This window comes from Podarcis filfolensis, assembly GCF_964270895.1.
Source record: "Podarcis filfolensis genome assembly, chromosome: 6".
Classification (NCBI taxonomy): Eukaryota; Metazoa; Chordata; class Lepidosauria; order Squamata; family Lacertidae; genus Podarcis; species Podarcis filfolensis.
Genome location: NC_139609.1, coordinates 60,426,416 through 60,450,766, shown reverse-complemented (window position 1 = coordinate 60,450,766; position 24,351 = coordinate 60,426,416). Strand labels below are relative to the sequence as shown.

General features: G+C 43.6%; 2 protein-coding genes across 3 annotated transcripts in view; one reads left to right on the top strand and one right to left on the bottom strand.

The window, feature by feature from the left end:
• DYRK3 (dual specificity tyrosine phosphorylation regulated kinase 3) overlaps positions 1–15,953 on the bottom strand; it is a 38,003-nt gene extending 22,050 nt beyond the window's left edge. Inside the window, exon 1 of one of the 2 annotated variants that reach the window (XM_083617124.1) lies at positions 15,389–15,953. In XM_083617124.1, coding sequence (XP_083473250.1) covers positions 15,389–15,600 — 212 coding nt within the window. In that variant the 5' untranslated portion in view covers positions 15,601–15,953. The remainder of the gene's footprint in view (positions 1–15,388) is intronic. The other variant, XM_083617127.1, reaches the window with a different exon arrangement.
• Positions 1,663–24,239, top strand: EIF2D (eukaryotic translation initiation factor 2D). Its single transcript, XM_083617128.1, has 15 exons — positions 1,663–1,904; positions 3,180–3,370; positions 4,726–4,809; positions 6,541–6,631; positions 7,499–7,606; positions 8,200–8,501; positions 9,495–9,612; positions 10,743–10,788; positions 13,174–13,277; positions 17,078–17,239; positions 17,614–17,703; positions 19,020–19,115; positions 20,723–20,843; positions 22,974–23,148; positions 24,048–24,239. Exons 1-15 carry the CDS (start codon positions 1,849–1,851, stop codon positions 24,116–24,118), a joined length of 1,815 nt encoding a protein of 604 aa, XP_083473254.1. The 5' UTR covers positions 1,663–1,848; the 3' UTR covers positions 24,119–24,239.
• The last annotated feature ends 112 nt before the right edge of the window (positions 24,240–24,351 follow it).

The following is a 24,351-nucleotide window of genomic DNA, read 5'->3' as shown; positions in this document are numbered from 1 at the left end:
GACTCATCAACCATTTTGCCCAAGCCTGCAGGGAGCCGAGCCTTACCATCAGCCTGACAAAGACCAACACCCCGAGTCAGGACATCACCAGCACTCCACGCCTCAGCTGGGTTCCACCATAACCAGCAACCTCTCCATCGACACTTAAACTGGACAAGCACACTTAAACTGGACAAGCGTACTGGCAAGGCTCGCCTCTCCAAAGGGTATGGGAGAATGTGATGCTAACAATACTAAGATGAAGGACTACCAGGCTTGTGTGCTGAACATGCTGCTTTATAAAAGTGAGCCCTGGGCAACATACAGTCGACAGGCGTGACATCTCAATGCCACATGCGCTGCATCAGAAAGATTTTGGGCATCACATGGCAGGACAGAGTCTTAAACAAAGATGTGCTCTCCCAAGCCCACATTCCTAGCATGTTTGCACTCCTGTCTCTACAACATTTACCCTGGCTTGGTCATGTCCAAATAATGGAAGATGGCAGGATCCCCAAGGACATCCTCTATGGGAAGCTGGCTTTAGGCACCAGGCCCGTTGGCAGATCAACCCTGCATTACAAAGATGTCTGCAAATGTGACATAAAGGTTGGCATCATCAACCCCATCGTGTGGGAATCCCTTGCGGATGGCTGCAGTGCATTGAAACAAGTTATGCATCCATAGCAGTGACCAGAGGAGGAATGACTGTTGGGAGGAGCGCAGAGAAGACACACCATGGTGTATCTGCAGCAGCACAACCAAACGCATTCATCTGCCCCAGCTGCAACAAAACACATCTCTCCCATATTAGTCTCTACAGCCACAGCAGGTGTGTAACTTTCTAATCTTCACCCCCAAAGGCACACTCCTCCATTGTCTTCCAAGACAGACAGATATTGAAATGTATTTTTCCTTAGCTACAACTTCAACCGTAGCAAATTAATTTTAATAACAAAATTTTAGTCAGTAACAAAAAACAAAGAAACACACAAAAAAGCCAACAAATTTGGAAAAAAACAATGCCAAGTGATGAAACTACTAGCAAAAAAATGCTCAGAATATCTTTGTGGCCTGATAGCACTAAGATATATATTATTTATTATTGCATTTGCATGTCACCAGTAAGTTCAGTGTATGACTCTCTCCCCCCCCCCCATATCATCCTCAAAACAACCCTGTGAGGTAGGTTATGCTGGAAGTTGGTGACTGGCTCAAGGTCACCCAGTGAGATTCATGGCCAAGTGGGGACTTTAACTCTCTAACGCTCTAGCCACTATACAACGACTTTATGTAATTACTTACGTTTCACAACTGAGGAAAACTTTAAAATACGGTAAGCCCTGAGATAAAATCCTAATAACTAGAAATCAGTATACGGTTGACATGCCGGCCAATCGACAGATCAGTTCAAACCAGGAACCAATGGGGTTTACCAGCAAAGTCGGAATGCAAACAAGCACCAATAAGCCCAAAGCCTGATCCTGCAACTAGCTGCTCAAAGCAAACCACGTAGTTCAATTCTGAGTCTTTCCCTGATTCCAGCAGAGCTCGCGCTGCAACAAACGATGCCTTGATCCCGCCCAGCCTCTCTTTCTACGTGGAGCAAAAACGAAGCGGCAGGAAGCGCAGCCTATCACGCGCTGCCTTTGCCTCTGACGTCACCAGAGCAGGAAGCAGCCGCGGCTGGAGAGATCAAGCTGTTGCCCCACGGACTCATTTTGCTGCGGCACCAACGCTATGGCAGCTGCGTGTTAAAGTGCCGCTTTAATGGGTGTTGTTTTCTAACGCGTCCCCCACGCCCCACCGGACAGTAAACCGCGATATTTCTTTACCTGCCAGAACGGAAGCCTTGGGATTTCTTTGGCCATGTTTGCCAAAGCTTTCAGAGTTAAATCCAATACTGCTATCAAAGGGTCTGATAGGTAAGTTTGTCTTGTTTCCTTTTCCTTCAAGGCATTTACCTTGGTCGTTAATCCGTTGTAAACAGTGCCGGTGCCAGGCTGTTTTGCGCCTTAGGCAACGCTCACTGCTTGCAATACCCCACAAATTATTATTTTTTAAATAAATAAATAAATAATTGCTAACTTCACTTTTCAAAAATAGATGCCTTGTAGAAAAAAAATGAAAAGCACAAAACTCGAAACAGCTAAATTTATTTCAACTGGCAAGGTTGAGTAATACAACAATCTTTGATTATCTTTCTCAAGTACAAAAGAAGATGTTTTAGCACATAAATTATATCGAACAATCTTGTGAATAAAACTCTGCTCTTCAAAGGTCAGTACTGCACTTCTCTGAGGCCTGAGCCCTAGGTGGTTGCTTAGGTGGCCTAGTGGTAGCACTGGCTCTAGTTGTAGAGAGCCATGCTTTCTAACCAAGCATGATGAAGATTTACAGGATGCTACTTAAAATTACATTTAGCGGAAAACATACACTTTAAAAAATGACGTTATGCCTTCCTCAGAGTGCAATTTCGGTATGTGTTAATTTTATGCATCCTGTGGAATGCAGAGATTGATGGCTGATCAGTAATAATAATAATAACAATAATAATTTTTATTTATACCCCGCCCTCCCCAGCCAAGGCCGGGCTCAGTGCTTGGGTTATGGCTTCACAGTGATTGTTGGGATATAAATAAGTTGCTTTGTTTTATTTCTCTGGCATGCATATTTAGAAGGTCTTTTTAAGGTTTTGGTCTTTTAAAACTTGAATATGTGCCTTCCTCCAAGATTTAGAGTAATAGAGTTGTTATTAATTAATAATAATTTATTATTTTATACCCTGCCCATCTGGCTGGGTTTCCGCAGCCACTCTGGGAAGCTCCCAACAGAATTAAAAGCACAATAAAACATCAAACATTAAAAACTTCCCTAGACATAATAAACTGAGACCAAGCAAAAATAAGAATATATTAAATGACAAATTTGCAAACTGCCATCACAAACTTGTCATGGGCACCACACACATAGACCAAAGTATTCTATTGGGTACAACAGAATGTTTATTTAAAAATCAGTTTCAGCTGGGGGAGGAGAATTGTGGGCATCAGGGAGGACCTCTGCAGACATTCATACACCCATGGGCATTCCTGATTTAAGATAATGGAATGGCTTTGATAATTGGGCACCTTTTTTAAAATGATTTTTAAAATGATTTTAATCATTTAGATAATGGAATTGTGTCGTTGACCTTGCAGGAGGAAATTACGAAATGATGTCGCAGCAACTTTTCCCACCCTCACATCTGAACAGCTATCTGAAATTGTGCCGAATAAAGAAGAGCTGAATATCATTAAACTGTATGCTCACAAAGGAGATGCTCTCACGGTCTATGCTAATGGCAGAATACCAGTCCTTTTTGAAATGGAGAAGAGACTGTATCCAACAGGTACAGAAATATGTTTCTGCGGGCAGTTTGCTGTTCTGGGTCTGGGGAGGTTTGAGTTTAATTTGATGTTTTACTTTGGCCAAGTTGCAAAATAATATTAAGCCTCCATTTCCCATATCTAAAATGAGAAGAGTGTCAGTTATGGTATAAATGTGCTCAATCAGAGGTAGGCAGCTTACTGTCTTTGATTCATAAATTGTCCCTCCCTGAAACACACACTGCTAGTACAGCTCTGTCTAGGCATTCACTATTTTGCTAAAATAAACATGAGGGGAGTGGGAGAGTGGACACAAACTCCTCCATCTCTATCTCACTCTCACTCTCACTCCACAATTTCAAAGGCATAATCAGAGTTGTTTCCTTTCTACAGATAGTCACCCTTGAATTTGTGGAGGGTGGCAGGAATAGTGAGGGGAGGGGAGCTAGCCTAAGCTGACCACCTCATGTGTTCAGTTAAGCTGGATAGTGAATGCCTGAATAGGGCTCATGTAGTTCATGCTATGGGGTGGCAGGCAGAGGGCTCTCTTCTTTAACTTTTGCATAGGCAAGAGTTGATAGGTGATTCTGCTTTCCAGCCTTGGTTGTTCAGAAAGAATTATGAGTGCAGCAGCAGGTGTACAATTCCTGCTATGTTCAAGTTAATACTGGTTCAAGTTAATACTGAGCAGAGGATTGATAAAGGAGCGCAGAGGTACGCAGCTTGTTCTCAGGCAGAAAAACCATGGCTTACTGGCCGAAGATTATTGTGTCTAAACAAGACCAATCTATCTTCTCACTGCACATTATTTTTACATGTTGGGTTTAAATATCTTGAAACAGAAGCTAGGTTGTGTGTTCTAGTTCCTTACCATCTGTCTTATTTATGTGTGTAAGCCAGTCTGGGATTTTTTTCCTGGCTGAAAAAAGACAAATACTTTTAAGTAAAGGAAAATGTCCAGTGTTGAGGCTGTGTGTGCCATTTCTTAATAGACAAGAGGGAGATATCAACAGACTTGCCCCCCCCCCCCAAGGTTTGGAAGTTAAAAATAACATAAGGGAGGAAAACCCAGGGGGAAGGGGAACTGTCCAATGGGAATTACTTGCACTGAGATGCCATGGAGTGCTGTCTTGATTGCTGGCAGTGGGAGGGGAGGGTAATAGAAAATAAGGTGGGGAGGGGAACAGCATGGAGTATCCTGAAAAATGAATCCTGGCTAGAATCCTGAGCACGAGCACTCCCACACTGCAATATTTTGTCTCAGGCTCTACTTCCTAATTTTAAATTCAGATTAATGGTTATCAGTTCTGAGGAATGGAGGCAGGTAAAGTGTGTCATGCTGCAATCCTACAAGCATTTTGTTTTCTTTTTGGAACAGTGTACACCCTGTGGTCTCATCCTCACCTTCTCCCCGCCTTTTCCACATGGCCACCTGTGTTGCACAAACTAGCAGGAGGAGCAGGTAAGGGAACGGATCTCAAAGCCATTCTGCATGGCACTGCACATTTGCCTTGTGGAGCTGGTTCTCATGATTGGGCTTGTTATATTGCAGTCCTAAGCATGCTGCTTGGATGTAAGGTCCTTTGAAAGGCAGTGAGGTTTATTTCCAGGTAAATAAATTGATTTTGTCATTGACATGACAGTTTAAACTGAGATATTCAAGGCCTTTTTTCCCTTTAGGAAGGAAAATAATGTCTAAATAAAGCCTGGTCTGCTTGAATGTTAGAATCTCCTTCTGAGGCTCTTCTTTGGGTACCTCTGCCATCAGAGATGAAGAGGGTGACAACCAGAGAGAAAGTGCCTCCAGAGCTGTAGTGCTCTGCTTATGGAATGCCTCTAACCAACTCTTTTAGACACCCAGCAAAACTTTTTCTAACGTTGCAGGCCTTTTACCTGTTTGTACCTTTTACCAGTGAAGGCGGTGAAGGTCCTGTCAGAGTGTCTGGAGGTGGTTGGAGGATGGATGGCGGCTAACAGATTGAGGTTGAATTCTGACAAGACAGAAGTACTGTTTTGGGGAGACAGGAGGCGGGTGGGTGTGGAGGACTCCCTGGTCCTGAATGGGGTAACTGTGCCCCTGAAGGACCAGGTGTGCAGCCTGGGAGTCATTTTGGACTCACAGCTGTACATGGAGGTGCAGGTCAATTCTGTGACCAGGGCAGCTGTTTACTAGCTCCATCTGATACGCAGGCTGAGACCCTATGTGCCAGCAGACTGCCTCGCCAGAGTAGTGCATGCTCTGGTTATCTCTCACTTGGACTACTGCAATGCACTCTACCTTTGAAGGTGACCCGGAAACTACAACTAATCCAGAATGCGGCAGCTAGACTGGTGACTGGGAGTGGCTGCTGAGACCACATAACACCGGTCTTGAAAGACCTACATTGGCTCCCAGTACGTTTTCGAGCACAATTCAAAGTGTTGGTGCTGACCTTTAAAGCCCTAAACAGCCTCGGTCCAGTATATCTGAAGGAGTGTCTCCATCCCCATCGTTCTATCTGGACACTGAGGTCCAGCGCCGAGGGCCTTCTGGCGGTTCCCTCACTGCGAGAAGCTAAGTTACAGGGAACCAGGCAGAGGGCCTTCTCGGTAGTGGCACCCACCCTGTGGAACGCCCTCCCACCATATGTCAAAGAGAACAACTACCAGACTTTTAGAAGACGTCTGAAGGCAGCCCTGTTTAGAGAAGCTCTTAATGTTTGATGCCTTACCGTATTTTAATATTTTGTTGCAAGCCGCCCAGAGTGGCTGGGGAAGCCCAGCCAGATGGGAGAGGTATAAATAATAAATTACTATTACTATTATTATTATTATTAACATTTTTTAAAAGAACACTGACAGTTTTATTACTGCCTGAAGTAGAAAGCCAGTATTATATCTCTCAGTCCTGGTTTCTAATAAAAATGTTCCAAGCTCAAGAAAAAGTTGTGATTTATAAGTAATGTGTAATTGACATTTTAGTTGATACATTTTGGCTTTGTGGCGGCAGAATTGATGGTAGCAGGGCTGATCGGAGCTGCACTGGCAATTAGGGCCGAGGTTTGAAGCCATCCAAGAGAATCCCTTGTTTCATGTATACATTGAAAGCAGTATTTTTGTCAAATGTTGTTTTTTAAAAGAGCAGTGGAGGACAAGGGGATGACTGGTGTCTTTAAGATTTTGCTAAGATGCTAATATAGGGTCTTTTCTGCAGATCTAATGCTTCCAGGGGTTGTAGTGCCCTCTTATGGTCTTCCTCAGGTAGATCGGGGTACTCTCTGTGCCATCACCTTGGTGGGAAACAGGTATGATTTCTCCTGAAGGCTAATGCTAAAAAGATTTACCTCTTTCTGAAGGGGTTCTTAGAATGCATTTTGAGACCGGAAATTGAGGTGGGAAAATCAGCCAAATGTGGCCTGCCAGGCCTGTCATACTGGCCTTCACGATTTTCCTTAGGCTGCACCCCACTTAGGCTGCACCCCTCATCAGCTGTGCCCTGTGCCCTTCTCGAGAGCCTTTGGCTGACTACAATGGGCCATTGGCTTTTGCTTGCCTGAATGGAGAGGTATGTGATTGTCCCATCCCTCTTGGATTTCAAAAGAAGGCAAGTAGAAAACAGGGATGCCTTCTGAGACTCCCATTTATTTTGATTCTGATTGTGTGCCACAGTGTATGCCTTCTATGGATTCACCATAACAATTTGGGGCTTCCAGCAGCAGGGTTGATTTTCACGCATTGTGGGGCATTATTCATTAGCCAGTTCAGACATCTCAGCTCTTCATGAATATGCTTTAGGGTTGTGTATTCACTTCTTCTCTTGCATATTTTGGAACACAGACTGTTTTCCAGTAACCGTAGTTTGCTTGGATGGCTGATTCAGGCAAACTTGTTTGCTTCCAAAGCTGAAGTGGAAACCACAGTTTGAACAATTCTTGTTTAGAGGAAATCTATGACTTTGCAAACAGTGGTAACCAAAATCCAAGAAGTGCAGGATTGAACTGTGGTGTGCAAGCAGAAGAAGGGGCACAAGAGCCTTAAGTATGTTATCAACACAGCCAAACCATGGTTTGGTCGTCATGTCTGAAATGAGAGAGATTCCTTAGCTGGGAGCTGCTTTAGTTGGAGTAAGAATTTAGCTGTTTGCTTTATGCTATACTCTCTTTACTTTTCAGTGCCCCTGTGGCCATTGGCATAGCTACCATGTCCACTGCAGAGATGGTGGCAGCTGGAATGAAAGGAAAAGGCTTGACAGTGCTGCATACATATATGGATCACTTATGGTAGGTGTATCACCAAAACTATTTGACCGTTTACACAATAGCGCATGGTTAGCTTTTGCTCCCATGCTAATCCAAGACTCAGGTTAGAGAAGGGTGAGCCCTGAGCAAAGTATAAGAAGGATGCAAGTAGAAACTAAGCATAGGTGCATGGTTTTGACAAGCACTTAAGAAAAACTGTTCAGTTCCACAGCACCAAATCAGAAAACTCAACCTTTTCTGTTGTGGCGACACTGAGAACTCTTCTATAGTGCATCCTGAAAAACACTTTTAATGAATGAATATAACTTTAGGCCACACACTACTTGAAAGTCAGCTTAAGGACTTGAGAGAGATTGTATTATTAAGGTCCTGCTGGAGTTACTGCAGTCAGCTGACCCCTTGCATAGCATTAAATAAATGTGATGGTGTGGTCAGTTTTTCCAGATTGTTTTGCTCATAATCTTTACACTAAAGAAAATGGTTCTCCACAACTTCATAGCTTAACTGGCCCAGTCTAGACTTTTTGCTTTGAGTTTCTGTTCTGCTGAAATTGAAATTTGGGGCAAGTCTTATTGTGCCATTTGCTTTTGTTGTTTCTTTTTAAATTGAAAAAGGGAGTTTGGTGACAAGTCATGCCCACCAACAATAGTCCCCTTAGAAGCAGAGTCTTCAGAGATGATGGATGCTGAAGAGGAGAAGCAAGAGGCTGGAGAAGGGGAAGGCAAATCACAGGAAAACAGCCACCCTATTGACCCATGCCTACAGACAGGGATTAGAAATCTAAACATGGAAGATGCTATTCAGAGTGTGGACATGACAGAAAAAGAGGAACCTAATGAAAATGGTGCTGCTGAAACTACTGAAGAGGACAACCTAGATGTTTCTCAGGAGGTAGAAGACAGTAGGAGTCCACAAGGTAAAATTATAGGGTTATATACAGGGATTTGCATTCTAGATGAGGTCTAGTAACAACCTTTTGATCAGAACTGCTCATTTATACAAACTTAAACATATATACTCTGTGCATTTTCAATGTGTCCTATAATGCAGGAATGGGGAACCAGTAACCCTTCAGAAATCATTGGAATTCAACTCATATTAGCCTCAGCTAGGATGGCCAGGGTCAGGGATGATGGGAGATGGTCCTTCAGCAATATCTGAAGGACCACATGCCCTCTATCCTGATTTTAGGTGAATGATGGACTACAGTTCCCACTGTCCATGACCATTGTCCATGTTGGCTGGGGCTGATGGGAATTAAAGTCCAACAGTGTCTGGGGGGGCTGTAGGCTGCACATCCCTGATGTAATGTGTGAGATTAATGCAAGTATTTTGGGGTGGATGGAAGATGTGTAGATTATAGGACACGTGTAACCATGATTCCCTGCAGCATATGCACTGATGGTGCATGTGATGAGCAACAAAATCCAAACAAATGTATCCCCTTCACACTCCATGTCTTGTATAGGGCATTATACCTTGTTACTAACTTTGTGATGTGAAAGAAGCTTTCATTAAGCTCTGTGCTCACTGCTAGTGTGTCAGCTTTCTTCCGTTGAAACTGAATGTTGGTAGAGACAATGCTGAACTTAACATTATTCCTTTCATTTATTGCCTCATGTTATATTTTCGTGACAGACAAAGAAGAGGGATAAGCCACCAAAAGGCTTGTATGTGGAAGTTCATAGCTTGTGACCACGCTGCATGGCACTGAAATTGTTTCCCTGTTCAACACTAAAACAACACGTAGGCATAGGCAGGAGCTGAGAGGTTCACAAGGTGGCAGTGACACATTGTGAACTAGGCCATGTTGCGTTCTGTGCAGAGGCTCATAGGCAGGGAGAGCACTTCTTTTTCTAGAAAAATAGCACTGCTTGTAGAGAACAAACGGTTCTGTCTTTTCTTCTAGAGCAAATGGATGCATTGCTTCACCAATGCTTCTTCCACGCCTTAAAATGTAAAGTGAAGAAGTCGGAGCTCCCTCTACTGACCAGCACCTTTCTCCGCAACTACATGTTCGCATGTTGGTATGTGTAGTAAGATCTTCTATAAGCTGGCAGAGCTGCCGTGTTGCTGGCTGAGAAATGTGGAAATGGAGCATAATGTGCTTGTAGAACACTGTTCACCAGAGTCAGGAGTAGAAGCCTTGCATGTATGCAGGACTCTGTGCCTCAGCCATTGTCACTGTATGAACTTGTAGGCGAACTCTGCATGGGTCAGAGTCTGCTTTAAGGCATACAGTGGTACCTTGGGTTACATACGCTTCAGGTTACATACACTTCAGGTTACAGACTCCGCTAACCCAGAAATAGTACCTCGGGTTAAGAACTTTGCTTCAGGATGAGAACAGAAATCGTGCTTCGGCAACGCAGCAGCAGCAGGAGGCCCCATTAGCTAAAGTGGTGCTTCAGGTTAAGAACAGTTTCAGGTTAAGAACGGACCTCCAGAACAAATTAAGTACTTAACCCGAGGTACCATTGTACTCAAGATATAACACAGGTTAAACTTTTGTTCACGTGTTGGCCTGATTTAACTTTGATAAGGTATTCTGTTTTCACCTGTCTCTTGATGATTCATAAGGAAGAGCTAAAGCTATCTTCCAGTAAAAGCATAACGAAAATAAAATAAATGCCATAGTTAAACTATAGAACTTGCTCCCATAGGAAGCAGTGATGGCCACCTCTTTAAAAGAAGATTAGACAGATTCATGGAGGATAAGGCTATCAAAGTCTACAGGCCATGATGGCTCAGCTCTGCCTCCACAGTCGGAGGCACTAGTGCTTCTGAATACCAGTTGCTGGAAACCTTAGGAGGGGAGAGGGCTCTTGTGCTCGGGTTCTGCTTTCAGGTTTCCCACAGGCATCTGGCTGGCCACTGTGAGAACAGGATGCTGGGCAAGATGGGCCATCGGCCTGATTCAGCAGATTCTTAAGTACTTATGCTTGAATTTGTGATGGAGAAGGAGGCTCCATTTGCTCTCTTTATATGACATTTAAATTCTTTCCAATCTGTGTGCCCATGTTTTAAGAATATTTTAGCGGGAGAAGCCTGGAAACAAAACATGTTTTTTCTTAAATGTCACCAAAAATGAGAGAGGCCTAATTCCTCTTGTTTCTTGCATATAATTGTGTTTTTTTTCTTTTCAATCTACCAACAGTCCACAAGGTCAACAACTAGACATAAAGAAATCAAGCTACAAAAAAGTGAGTAGTTGTTGTCCTTTTCTGTACTGTGAAAGGTTGAGGAAAGAAATAATAATGAAACATTGGATTGAATGTGGGATTTTCTGCATACACCACAGATCATCTGCCCCAAAGCTGTGACCCCTTCCTACAAAGGCACTTTGTGCATGTAGATCCTTGATGTGTGAGAAATCTTCAGATGATTTTGCTGGTTAATAGCACAATCGTATACATGTTTGTTAAGAAGTAAGTGTGCATAGTAATTTGAAAACAACTGTAAAATTTTGGCCTAATATTGCATTGGCGGGGTTTTAAATAATTTTTTTTAAAAAACACTATACAGGTATCATTAAAACGTAAGTTGTTGTTTTTTTAATTACAACATAATATATATCCAAACAAAACCAAACTTTAAAAATTACACCAGAATACTGCTTGTTTCATTTTTCATGTGCATAATACAGTGAGGGCGAAAAGTATTTGATCCCCTGCTAAATTTGCCCGTTTGCCCTCTGACGAAGAAATGACCAGTCCATATTTTAATGGTAGGTTTATTGTAGCTGTGAGAGACAGAATAACAACAGGAAAAACCCCAAAAACCCAGAAGACAAAAGTCAGAGATTAATGTGCATTATAATGAATGAAATAAGTATTTGATCCCTTTGCAAAAGATGACTTAGTACTTGGTGGCAAAACCCTTGTTGGCAATTACAGAGGTCAGACGTTTCTGGTAGGTGGCCACCAGGTTTGCACACATCTCAGGAGGTACCGTATTTTTCGCTCTATAACACGCACCCGACCATAACACGCACGTAGTTTTTAGAGGAGGAAAACAAGAAAAAAAATATTCTAAACAAAATAGTGGATATATGATTTTTGTGGTTCATGCTGTGGCCACAGACATGTGATCTGACAGTGAGTTTGGAGTAGCCCAATGCAAAAATCCTGAGGATCCATGTGGATCCATGCTTTGTAACCATGGAGGAGGGAAGGAAGGGGAACCATGGATCCTCTGCTCACGACTGCAGCAGATCCCCCCCGCCACCTGCAGGCATTCGCTCCATAACACGCACAGACATTTCTCCATACTTTCTAGGAGGAAAAAAGTGAGTGTTATGGTGCAAAAAATACGGTATTTTGTCCCACTCCTCTTTGCAGATCCTCTCCAAGTCAGTAAGATTTCGAGGCTGATGTGTAGCTACTCGAAGCTTCAGCTGCCTCCACAGATTGTCAATGGGATTAAGGTCTGGAGACTGGCTAGGCCACTCCAGGACCTTAATGTGCTTCTTCTTGAGCCACTCTTTTGTTGCCTTGGCCGTGTGTTTTGGGTCATTGTCATGCTGGAATACCCATCCTCGACCCATTTTCAATGCACTGGCTGAGGGAGGGAGGTGCTCACCCAAGATTTGATGATACATGGTCCCATCCAACGTCCCTTCGATGCAGTGAAGGTGTCCTGTCCCCTTAGCAGAAAAACACCCCCAAAGCATAATATGTCCCCCACCATGTTTGACGGTGGGGATGGTGTTCTTGGGGTCGTAGGCAGCATTCCTCCTCCTCCAAACACGGCGAGTTGATTTGAGCTCAATTTTGGTGTCATCTGACCACAACACTTTCACCCAGTTCTCCTCTGGGTCATTCAGATGTGCATTGGCAAACTGCAGACAGGCCTGTACATGTGCTGTCTTGAGGGAGGGGACCTTGCGGGCTCTTCAAGATCTCAGTCCTTCATGGTGTAGTGTGTTACCAACTGTTTTCATGGTGACTATGGTCCCAGCTGCCCTGAGATCATTGACAAATTTCCCCCCGTGTAGTTCTGGGCTGCTTCATCACCGTTCTCCCGATCATTGCAACTCCATAAGATCAGATCTTGCATGGAGCCCCAGACCAAGGGAGGTTGACAATTATTTTGTGTTCCTTCCATTTGCGAATTATTGCACCAACTGTTGTCACCTTCTCACCAAGCTGCTTGGCAATAGTCTTGTAGCCCAGTCCAGCCTTGTGCAGGTCTAAAATCCTGTCCCTGACATCCTTGGACAGCTCTTTGGTCTTGGTCATGGTGGCTAGTTTGGAATCTGCTGGATTGATTGCTTCTGTTGACAGGTGTCTTTTGTACAGGTACTGTAACGAGCTGAGATTACAGGTAAGACCTCTCCCTTACAGCAGGTGCTTCTAATCTCAGCTCGTTACATACAGTGAAGATACCAGGTAGCCTGACATCTGGCTAGTTAATAGGGGATCAAATACTTATTTCATTCATTATAATGCACATCAATCTCTGACATTTGTCTTCTGGGTTTTCCTGTTTCTGGGGGTTTTCCTGTTGTTATTCTGTCTCTCACAGCTACAATAAACCTACCATTAAAACCATTGTATCCCAGTTTTAACTGCCTCTCTCTCTTCTAGTTCTCCAAGTTCCTGCAGTCAATGCAGCAACAAAATATCCTCCAGGTGAAGGAACTGAATAAGGGAGTAGAGAGCATTGTGAATGTGGACTGGAGGCATGAAAGGTAAGAGAATTTCAGTTCTGTGCAAACAAAGTCAAATTACTGAGGGAGAAGATCTAAATGGATGGTTTGGGTTCCTGTGATGATGCTGGTTAATGAGCTGAGCTGCATTTAAGAGCACAATAGCTAATTAGAAGAGATGTTGCTCTTTTTCTTTGGTCTGAAAGGTATTTTATCTCTCGCGTGGAAGATGTGTAATTGTAGGTAATATCCTAGATAAGCTGCTATTTCTCAAGTTGATTTAGAGAAGTCAGAAATGTAAACATGCTGCTGTCCACAAAGAGCAGTACAAGAAAGATCTGTTTATGAGCAAAGATGTGCATGTCCTTACAAGAATCCAACATGCTTAATAATAAGCTCCACGGATGAGAGGGGTGTTTGTGTGTATGTACACACACGCACATGCATGCTGGGAAGCACTATAGGAATGAGGATGGCATTAATGCACAGCAGAGGCAATTAGGGAACAAGGTGTTTGTGTGTTTGTTAATGGCTTGCAAAGGAAGCAAACATTGAGGTGTAAAGTTATGCTTTCTAGCCGGCAAGCCGGAAATTTGGCAGGTGGACAAGGCTCACTTTTGGCACCAATAGGTTGATGTGTGCTGTCAGTAAGCCCCTCTGAAGGCATGCTGTTAGCGAGCCCCACTTTGCAGGTGGTGAATCATATCCCGCTAACAGTGTATCATTTCATAATGTGATAATAAGTTAGTTGGCAAAAGGCATTAAGGACATTAATGGAGACTAAAATATCAGTGGTTGTTGGGCATGTATCCTAATGCTCCAGGCATCTCTTTGCTTCTTCTCATGTTACTTTTGATCAGTACAGATATTAAGATCTGCAGTAATGAAGAGAGGTTGTTTGCTGGAAGCTGTGCACAAATGGAGTGTTTCATTACTGGTTTAATGCGGAATCTGTAGGTTCCAATGGTGCTTGCTCCTATAAGGATCTAACAGGAGTAAACCCTTTTGAATTCAGTAGGACTTACTTCCAGTGTTGCAACCTAAATAAGCCAGTTCTTAAACTCTGAGTTAATAGGTAATTCTGGAGACATCACAGCAGTAGTTTGCATTAATCACCCAGGCTGTGGCTAGAATCCTGGTTTCTTAACTGTCAAACATGTTCACTTACAAAGTTATCCCTTGCTAAATCCACATTTTAAAACTGAGCCAAGGTATTGTTTGCATCAGCTGTTAGAAACTCACTACTTTACTGTCAAGTCCATAAATACAGAACACTTTTCTAAAACAAATTGCCTTTTCTTGTCAAACTCCATTGCTACAGTTTAGTTTCTCCTTATTCAGAAAAAGGTGTAATGTTTCTACCATTGCTCCAGTCTTCCACAGTTCATCATTTGAGTCATACTATTACATCACTGCTAGAGAAGAAACAAGCCCAACAATAATGCCTGCATGGCAAAGCCCAGGGGTTGCCAAACCTTTTGGGCCCATAGGCACATTTGCAAAGTGGAAAAGCTTCTGTGGCACCACAGCTAAGCTCACACAGCAACCTTCTCTCTTGGGTACAGTAGAATGCTTCCTTCAAGCCTAATGTCAGCAGGTGAAGGATGTGGGTGCCAGGGAAGGCGTCTGTGGGCATATGTGTTGGCAATCCCTGGCATAACCACTTTGACCATTGCAGGCCTAATTAGGACTCTTGTGCCTTTTAAGACGTGCACCATATCAGGGAAACAATTAGCAAGCAATGCTTTCATTTTCTCTCGACTGCTGCAACCGGGAAGGGCACACCTTTTTGAAACCTCTCCTTGATGCTCACTTGTTGAAGGCATTGAAGAGTTTTTGGCAATCCCAACCACTTTCCTTCCGTAACTGTTTATCGTATCCAGAGCGACACAGTTCATTACCACTATAGTCACCATTGCCTCTGGAAGGGCCCACCCACTTGACCTGTGGCTGCATTGTCAGCAGACCTGTAGATACTGAAGTGTTAGGAATGGGAAAGGATGCAGAGGAATGGCAAAGGAAAGGGGAGGAGAGTGGGGAGGTGCTTGATGGGACTGGTGGGGCTTACAGGCCCGTCCTGCTCTGCCCCCTTCCTACCCCACACAGAAGTCCCACTCCAACTCCTCTTAAAAATTTGGACTGGCTGTGCTTACCTGTCCTCTCTGCCTGCCGCTGCCCATGCTCGCTTTGCCAGCCTCCCTCCAACTTCCACCAGAAGTGGTGACGCTCTGGTGGTAATGAAGATGCACTGCAGCCCGTCGTCTCCCTTCTCCTTGGGGACCATGTCTGGGCTCCGCTCCTTGCTGCTGGGCTGCTGGGCTTCGTTCCCTCGGGGGGGTTCCACACTGTCTCCTCCCCCGCCCATCTATGATGTCACATACACATAGCATTGTGAAGCTCGCATTTTACAGTATCTTTTACAAGGTCTCATTTGTGTGCCCCCTTGGTAGATTGGACGGCGAGGTTCCTGCTGTTATCTGCTGGAACAGGCAGGGCTGTGCCTTTCCTCTGTCACAATGGGCACTTGTGATGTCGAGAAGGCTTGGCAGAGTGTGTGGGGGCGGGTGGGCTTTAGTTTAGGTCTACATAGGAACTTAGCCCAAAGAGACACCTAAGACTTTGGATCATTTCTCCACGCTTTCTCTCCTCCAGGGATTGGCTTCTTTGGAGGCCAGGTCTAGGGTGCTCTGTTTGGCTTGCTTTAGAATTATTCAGAGAACTTTCAGAAGGACTGCCATTGTCCCTGGCCAGTATCAGATTGACCTGGGTACGTGCAATGCAATTCCTTGGGGTGGGGAACCTCAGGTCCAGGGGGCCAGATGCAGCCGCCCAGATCTGTCTGTTTAACCCTTGGAATGCTCCCCAAGTCACATCCTCCACTGGTCATGATTCGCACTTTTTCTTCTTTCCTGGCTGGAATGCCTCTTACTTATCTGGATGGAGGATTGAGATGGGTGCACAAGCGTATGTAGAAACTAGCCTACTCTACAAAGGTACAATTTCCACCCACTTTCGCCTCAGACCCCACCTACCCCTGGGAAGTGGCCTTTGGAAGGTTTCCCAGAAGGAACTGTGGCCCACAGGCTGAAAAACAGTTTCCAATTCTGCCTTTCCTTTTGCACAATGTACCTGGAGCTCCTATGTCCTTGCATGGCTCCGCTGTGCATATTAGAACACATGCAGGGATACTCTAAGCTATCAGTTATCTTCCTTTGTTCCTAAGAAGGTTGGGGTTGTGTTGTGCTAATTCTCTTCCCTGGGTCTTCCGTGGCTTTATGTATTTATTACATTTATATATCACCTTTATCTTTCAAGGATCTCAAAGGTTCTCTTCTTTTCATCCTTCACCTGTGAAGTAGCTTAGGCTAGGAGATGGTGTCTGACCCAAAGTCACCCAGTGAGCTTCTTGGCTGAGTGGGGATTCAAACCCTGCTTTCCCAGTTCCTAGTCCAACACACTAACCATTATGCCACACTGGCTCTTGTGCTGGAAGCCCTGCAGCATAGAGTAGGATGGGAGGCCAGGCCAAGACACCATATTGTGCCCCAGCATCCCAGTATTGAACACTAAGTCACTGCTGGAGCATATGGCTTCAAGATGATGATCTGTTCTGTGGACCATCTTGAAGCAGAGGCAGAAATGTGCTTCCACTTTGTGTAAGCAAACGTGTTGAGGGATTTTGCACTGTGTTATTGCAATGAGAGGAATGGTCTTGGGTGCCTATGTCCTAGGAGATGACAAGGACGCAACACTATACTCATTTGTCTCTCAGTCATGAACGGGAATAGCCGTCATGATGAAATGGTAATAAACTCTGTGAAATATTTTGCTTTGATTTTCAGCATTAGGTCTTTTGTAGTACCTATTGAAATAGCAGCATCTGAATTGTCTGTCCAGGATAGCAGAAGTGGTGATGGAGAACAGCCGTACCACTGTCCTGAAATCACACCACTCTATGGCATCTCATCCAAAATGGCTCCCTTATTCCAAGAGTCTGGATATAAGTAAGTAATATAAGAAAATGAACCACTTGACTTGTTCCCTACGTTTTTGTTCTTGTTGTTGCTTGCAGAATATGATGGGCCAAGGAAGTCCTTAAAGGGGTGGGTGAGTGTGTAGCAGACTTCAGAGGGAATGGCCTGCCCGGCAGAAAAATAAATGAATCTAAAAACACGAATGTTTCTGGGTGCTGAGTTCAATAGTTTGGTTTGGTTGGACCATTTCTCCTGTATGGTGGTAGTGGTGTTCTAAACGAAGGGAACAGCTTCCTTACTGGAGTGTTTCCCCCACTTAAAATAGCCAATTTGCAAAAGCTGATCATTTGCTTTTCCTTCCGAAGTGCAACCTAGCAAGTAACAAAGATTCAATTTTCCTCCAGGAAAGGCGACACCCTGTCCAGCAGTGAAGTGAGAAATGCTGTTATCAACTATGTGAAGCTTAATGAGTTGGTTGATGAAACAAACAAAAAGTATGTAAAACCCCAAAGCTTGTTTAGTAGGGAGATCGCAACACTACTCTCCTTGCTCTGTACTGATAGCAAGAGATAGCTGCAGCCATGATTTTGCACAGGAGTTTCCTGTGGTCGTGGTTCACCATTACAGCGCTAAGTCAAAACATGTGGGAAATGCTACTAGAAAGGGCAAGCGCTCTTTCCTATCACAAGTCCCTTTATGCCAAGTATGAACACTCAGGTCAGATGGACCATGCACCCTGTCCTGGTCCCTCTCTTATTTACCTCTGCAGTATAGATGGGCCCAAGTGCAGTGTTGATTGTGCTCAAATGTATATCCAACCTCAACAAGAGTTTGTGTGCAAACACACACACACATACACAAAAACAAAACTTGTGCAGGTGTATCCCATATATCATGCCTAATAGAATTTTAAACTAGTGGTCATTTTCCTGATTTATTTCGTTATTTATTTCATAGAATGTATACACCACTTGATTAAAACTCCCCCACACCACCCCATTCAGGAAAATTGTACAACAATAGTTTACCAAGAAGTTTAAATACTAAAACCAGTTAGGATTCCCATCAACTTTCTAAGCATCTAGGTAGGCTTGCCTAAACAAGAATGTTTCTTAGCAGGTGCTGAAAAGAACGCAGTGAAGGCACCTGCTTGATATCAATAGGCAGGGAGTTCCAAAGTGTAGGTGCTGCCACTAAATGATCAAGTTCTTACATGGAGTGGGTATTATGTGGCATCTGTACAGTGCCAATTCCGCCAATTGAAGCAGTCGAGAGGGCACATGTAGGGTAAGGTAATCTCGTGGATAATTTAGGAGTGCCACAAGATTAAAGACATCTTAGTTGATTAATCATATCACTTTTTTTAGTGATATGATTCTGTAGGTTGATCTGTTAGCTTAATCATTAAAAGTTTTGATTAGCTAAACAGGTGACCTTTGATTAACTGGGCAAAGAATTTTACAACATTAAATTATCTTTAAGAGAGGTACATGCAAAAACAGCACTTGAGAAGCAACATATTCAGACATAATTGACAAGCAAAGAGGACATGTTGTTTTTATGTAACCCCTTCTCAAGTTTTCAGCAGTCAAGTAAGGTTTTTAGCACCCAACTTACCACATAATAGTGCAAGTGCAGTGTGACTTTTGGAAATCCTTTTGTACCTTTTAACAACAAAGTGCTAAAGAGACAAACATGATCTTTATAATCTGTAGAGTGCTACACATTCTTGATGTTGGTTCATTTCCAGTTCAGGTGATGAGTGATCACGCTGAGAACAGACCTTTAAATCTGCCTTCCTTTGTTACAGCTTTATAAAGGTGGATCCTATCTTGTGCGATTGTCTGTTGGACAAATCTGAGCAGGATGAAATTTCAAAGCTCACATGGGACAATCTCCTGAGCAGGTGAGGGGGGAGTGATTCCTACTGCTGCTTCATATACTTGCCTCAGTATTTCTTATAATGCAGGCCACTATGTATTATGGTATCTTTAATGTTTGCAAAAGGAGGTTAAGCCCAAACCATTCAAAGGTTAAAATTGTCACTAAGGTCTAGTGCTGTGTTGCTTTGTGTCATGTAAGCAGACTGGAATTTTATGACACAGTAGCCTGATTTGCACATCACGGTAAGCCATAGCTTATGGATTACTGCATGCTGTTCAGTGACCCCTTGCCTTTCTCCACTCACTCTTCAACCAAGAGAGAAGCATACTGCACAGCTTGGCTTAGTGCTTGGGTGAGGAACATCAGGCATGGGGGCCAAATGTAGCCCTGAGGACTCCAGAGCACACCCTCTCTCCTTCAGCCACAACCTTCACTGTTGCTCCATCGCACTCCCAAGTGTTTTTGCTTGGCTGGAACATGTCCTTGAATGCTGATAGTGCCTTTGGCTTGCATGGATGCCGAGGGTATGTGAGTGTCTGTATAAACCATGCAAAAGTGAAATGTGCACTTATTTCTCTGACTCTGCCCACAGTTGGCCCATGGCCCAGAAGGGAGTGGGCCCCTCAGGTTCCCCCTCACCTTCTGCTTAGTGTTCCGTGCAAACCAACACTTCCAGTTTCTCTCCCCCAAAAAATGACGAGCCACAGATCAAGAACCAACCTTGGCTTCCTGGGGACAGGAGCTAACCCTGAGTCCTGGTTCACTGGTAATGCTAAGCCTCACCTCACAGTTTGTTTTTCCTAGCTCCAGGTGGGTCAGAATAAAGTGGGAGCAAGTGAGCAGCTGCTTGCTCTGGTAAGCCATGGTTTATAATTTGCTTCCCATGATGTGCAGGCATGGCCACCGTAAAAGTAAACGCAACAGCTTGGCTTCTTTGGGACCTTCTAAAACTCCCCATTCTCTTCTGTTACTTTGAGGATCATAATATTTTCTTTTTAAAAAGTCTTTGGAATTAGGAGAGGTACAAGATAATAATGTAACTATGTCTGTCTGGCAGTGTCATCTGTTAAAAATCACAAAAACCTTTTAAGACATAATACTGATAGTACTTTAAGTAGAGATTTTCCCAGAATAATCCTGTTATGGAATAGCATCATGTATCACATAGATGAAGGCTGCTAGATGAAGTATAATTAATTCCTGTTGGTCTCTCTATGGCTGTCTAGTATACAACCTACACATGGGATGCAAATCATCCTCCCATGATTATTAACTTTGAGGGAATTTTAAAACCAACCTTTCACCCAGGCATTTGGTGGCTGAAGAATACTGCTCCTGGCAGTTGTCTATAACAGTTCTTTCTTACATTCTTAAGTTAACTGTAACTGTTTTTAGAATGCTTTTAAAAAAATGATGGCTGTGATTCCCACCCTGGGCTCCATTGGGAAGAATAATTTAAACTCAATAAATAAATAAAACCCTGAGGTGAATAAAGGCAAGCTGTATCAGATTGAGTCTTTGAATAGATGTACTTGGTACTTAAGTATAGCAGGAATAGCTAAGCCAGAAAGCTGCCATCCCTCTGTGCTGTCCTGGATAAGCTTAATCTTAGCGCTGCTTTTGTGGCAGGTGTCTGGATAAACTACAGCCCTTTCATCAGGTGACTTTTTTTGGACATGACCCCATCGTGAGGAAAGGAAACAATGATCCCATTGATATAAACATAGCACAAAGATCGTGCAATAAAAAGGTAAGGGCAAGGAGAGAAGTAGTCTTCTGTGGAAAAATCCAAACTGTGCTGCCTTTTTTTTTTATGTCTGCCTTTTGAAATGTTTTATAATACTGCACTATCTTTTGAAAGTTTGCCCATTGAAAACACCATTTCCAGAGCAGTCTCCAGCCCTGTTATGCAGAGAGAGGAAAATAAAGAGGCTGAGCCCATGATCCTACTTTTTGGGCATGGAGAGTGGGGAAGGCTGTTTATAACTACCGGAGCTGCAGTTATTGCCACAGAAAACAATTGAGAACTGGGCTAGCATGTGCCACCCGTACAGGTGAGCATTCCTGGGCTTAAGTCATAGCCCTACCTCCTCTCTGAACCCCTGGGTATCAGGTAGGAGGTCCAGATGTTACACTGACACCTTACAATGCCACTGGTGCATGGTTTGTAATTTATTTCAACCACCCAGGGGTGAAGAGGGCAAGGCGGAGAAGGCCAGATCAGGAGATAAACTGAAGTTCTCAGTATAGAGCTTATCTGATATCTGTTGGCCCTAGTTCAGAAGGATAGTAGGAAGTACCTACTGGCAGCTGAGTCAGATACACATTGCATAGAGACTTCTGAAAGCGTGTCACCAAAGCGCTACTCTGGGAAGATGGAAGGCACATGTTGCAGACCTAAGGGAGGAACAATAGCTTGAGTGCAGCACATGCTTCACAGGCAAAAAGTCTTGAGGTTCAGTCTCTGGCAGCTCCAGTGGAGAGGGTAAGATATCAGGTGATGGGCAAGATCTCCGAGTGAGGCACTAGAGAGCTGCCCACAGTCAGAGTAGATGCTACTGACCTGGATAGAGTAATAGTCTGAAGCGATAGAAGGCAACTTAATATGAGTGTTGCCCTCTTGGATGTGTATCCCTGTTCCAGAGGAGCAGCCAAGCAGGTGCAGTAGAAGAGGCTAAAACAGACTGTGGGGAAGAGCTGCATGGAAGAGTACCTGGGTTATTAGCAGCTTTTTGTTCCCTATGTGTGCATACTAATTACTAATACTAATTTCATTTGTACCTCACCCATCTGACTAGGATTGCCCCAGCCACTCTGGGTGGCTTTCAACAAATATTAAAGCAAAATAAAACATCAGACATAAAAAAACCTCCCAATACAGGGCTGCCTTCAGAAGTCTTCTAAAAGGTGTATACTTATTTATCTCCTTGACATTTGATGGGAGAGAGTTCCACAGGAATAATAGTTTTATTAATTGTGTGTGTGTAGGCCTGAACGAATTGCAGCTCACAGACGCAGCATTATGGCTTGAAGGTGGTGGTCCAGGTTGTTGATGGTATCCAGCATGCTTGGGTGCAAGAGGTAGACCCTAGGAATAAACCAACCCAATACAAAGTTGTTAGTTTTTTCAGGTAGAGATGATTAATTCAGCCCAGTGCTATCCATGACTCAGCCAGGGGTTGGGAGTCAGAAGAGGTGCGATGGGCCCTTGCACTGTTCTTTTGCCTTTCTCTGAAGGAATGCAAAGTAGTTTTCATTTTTATTAGTGTTTCAAAATGTAGTCAGCTGGTGGTGCTGTCTTCAAACCCCAGGGGCAGAAGCATGCCTGGACTCTTCTCCCTTCCTCTTTGGGTAAGGAAGTCCTGAAGTAGCCTTAAAGAGGGGTTGGTTGGTTGTGGGGTGGTCTCTGTAGGAGTTTCCTGGCCTGGGCCTTTTGCTTTTGCCCTAATGAGTGATGTGTGAATCTGACCAGGCCACTGGCTAGCATTTATCCCCACCCCCAGCTTTCCTAATTAACATCCCTTCCACCTAAGCTGCTAGGGCAAAACATTAAGATTTGGTCTGTTGTTACACTGTTTCCCCACCACCACTAATCAGGATGAACCTTGATAGTGTTACCCCAGTGCTTCAGTTAGTCGCTTGCTTTTATGTATGCCTTTCACTTAAATCATTGTGCAATATGCCTGCTATCAAACATGCACTGCTTCTATTCATTTCCAAGCATAGGTATTATTAATATGCACAGGCAAAGGCCCTATGAAAACAACTTTGCTGATACCACATAGCCTGTAAGAATGTACAAAAGTAAAATTGCACACTAATGATTGAGCATTGTATATTAGTGCAACCAAGTAATACCATCTTTGCTTTCGGTTTGCAGGTAACCATAATTAAGAATCTTGAGCTGTATGGGCTAGACCCACAGGCTGTTGCCAACTTTCTCCAGCTAAAAGTTCAGGCGAGTGCCACTGTCACCACACTTCCAGGAGCAAAGGACAGAGCCCAGGTCCAGGTCCAAGGCAATCAGATCCACCACCTTGCTAAGCTGCTGGTGGGTAAGTATCTTTAGCAGGGGTAGGGAACCTGCCAGGGCAGCACACCAGTGGTGGGTGGAGTCAGAGAAAGAGCAATGGACATACCTTTGCACATTAGGCTATATTCCAGCAATGCAAAAGCCAGATGTTGGCACATGTGCATGCACACACACACGGTCTCCATTCAGGCTCAGAAGAGACGTCATCACAAGGTGACATACCAGCCAGGCAAAGCACTAATGGAAGGTGTGGCGTAGGGAAAGGGCTAAGGCCCAGCATGCAAAGTCTGGCTGCCAGGCCTGAAGTTCTCCACCCCTAATCCATGGCAAACTCATAACATCATTTATTATGTTTTGAAGGTTTAGTCACTTATTAGATTAACAGTCCAATCCTAGGAATATCTTCCCAGGAGCATATCCTATTGAATTCAATAGTGCTTTACTTATAGCCTAAATTGATTTTACAATATTCTGATCAGTTTCTAAGATGTGCTCTTCTGAGGAGGAGGCTGTTGGAAAACAGTTATACATAAACTAAAAAGCAAAGTGCTATTTTCCCTTCAGAGTTATTTTATTCATGTGTAACCTTATGCAGGTTGAATTCAGTGGCTAATTAGGGCTGCCACATTACCGCATTTACGCACATTTAATGCACCATCAAATCTAATTTTCATGACGTAATTTGTCCAAAAATGGTGTGCATTACATTTGAGTAAATACAGCAAGTGCAATGTCTTCCTATGTATATTTATTCATAATTAAAAATGCACAGGAGTACATTTTTTAGTAAGGCGAGTGCCCTAAGTATACAATGCTTTAGAATTTTCAGAGCACATTACTCTTTTAGTAAGCTGCAGGTCCTATTGTGTTAAGCTTTTGAGCTGTCAAAGACAGATTGATTACATGTTGACTTCGTTCCAGAGGACTACCAGATACCTCGCAAATACATCAAGGGTCTTGAGATGGCACCAAAGATGGGCCGGAAGAAGTAGCCAGGTCTGAAGATCAAAGTCAGAACTTTGTTATTTATAAATATTTTATTCAACAGAAATGACTAATTCAGCTGCCTTACCTATAAATAATGGAATTTATAAATAAAACTTTTCCCAATAACCTTTGCTGGACTATCTCCATAGCTTGTTGTGGAACACCTCAGCATGTTTGCTGAGCACTGTTCTAGTACAAATAGGTCCAAATGTAAACTATTGGGTATCCGCTGAAGATT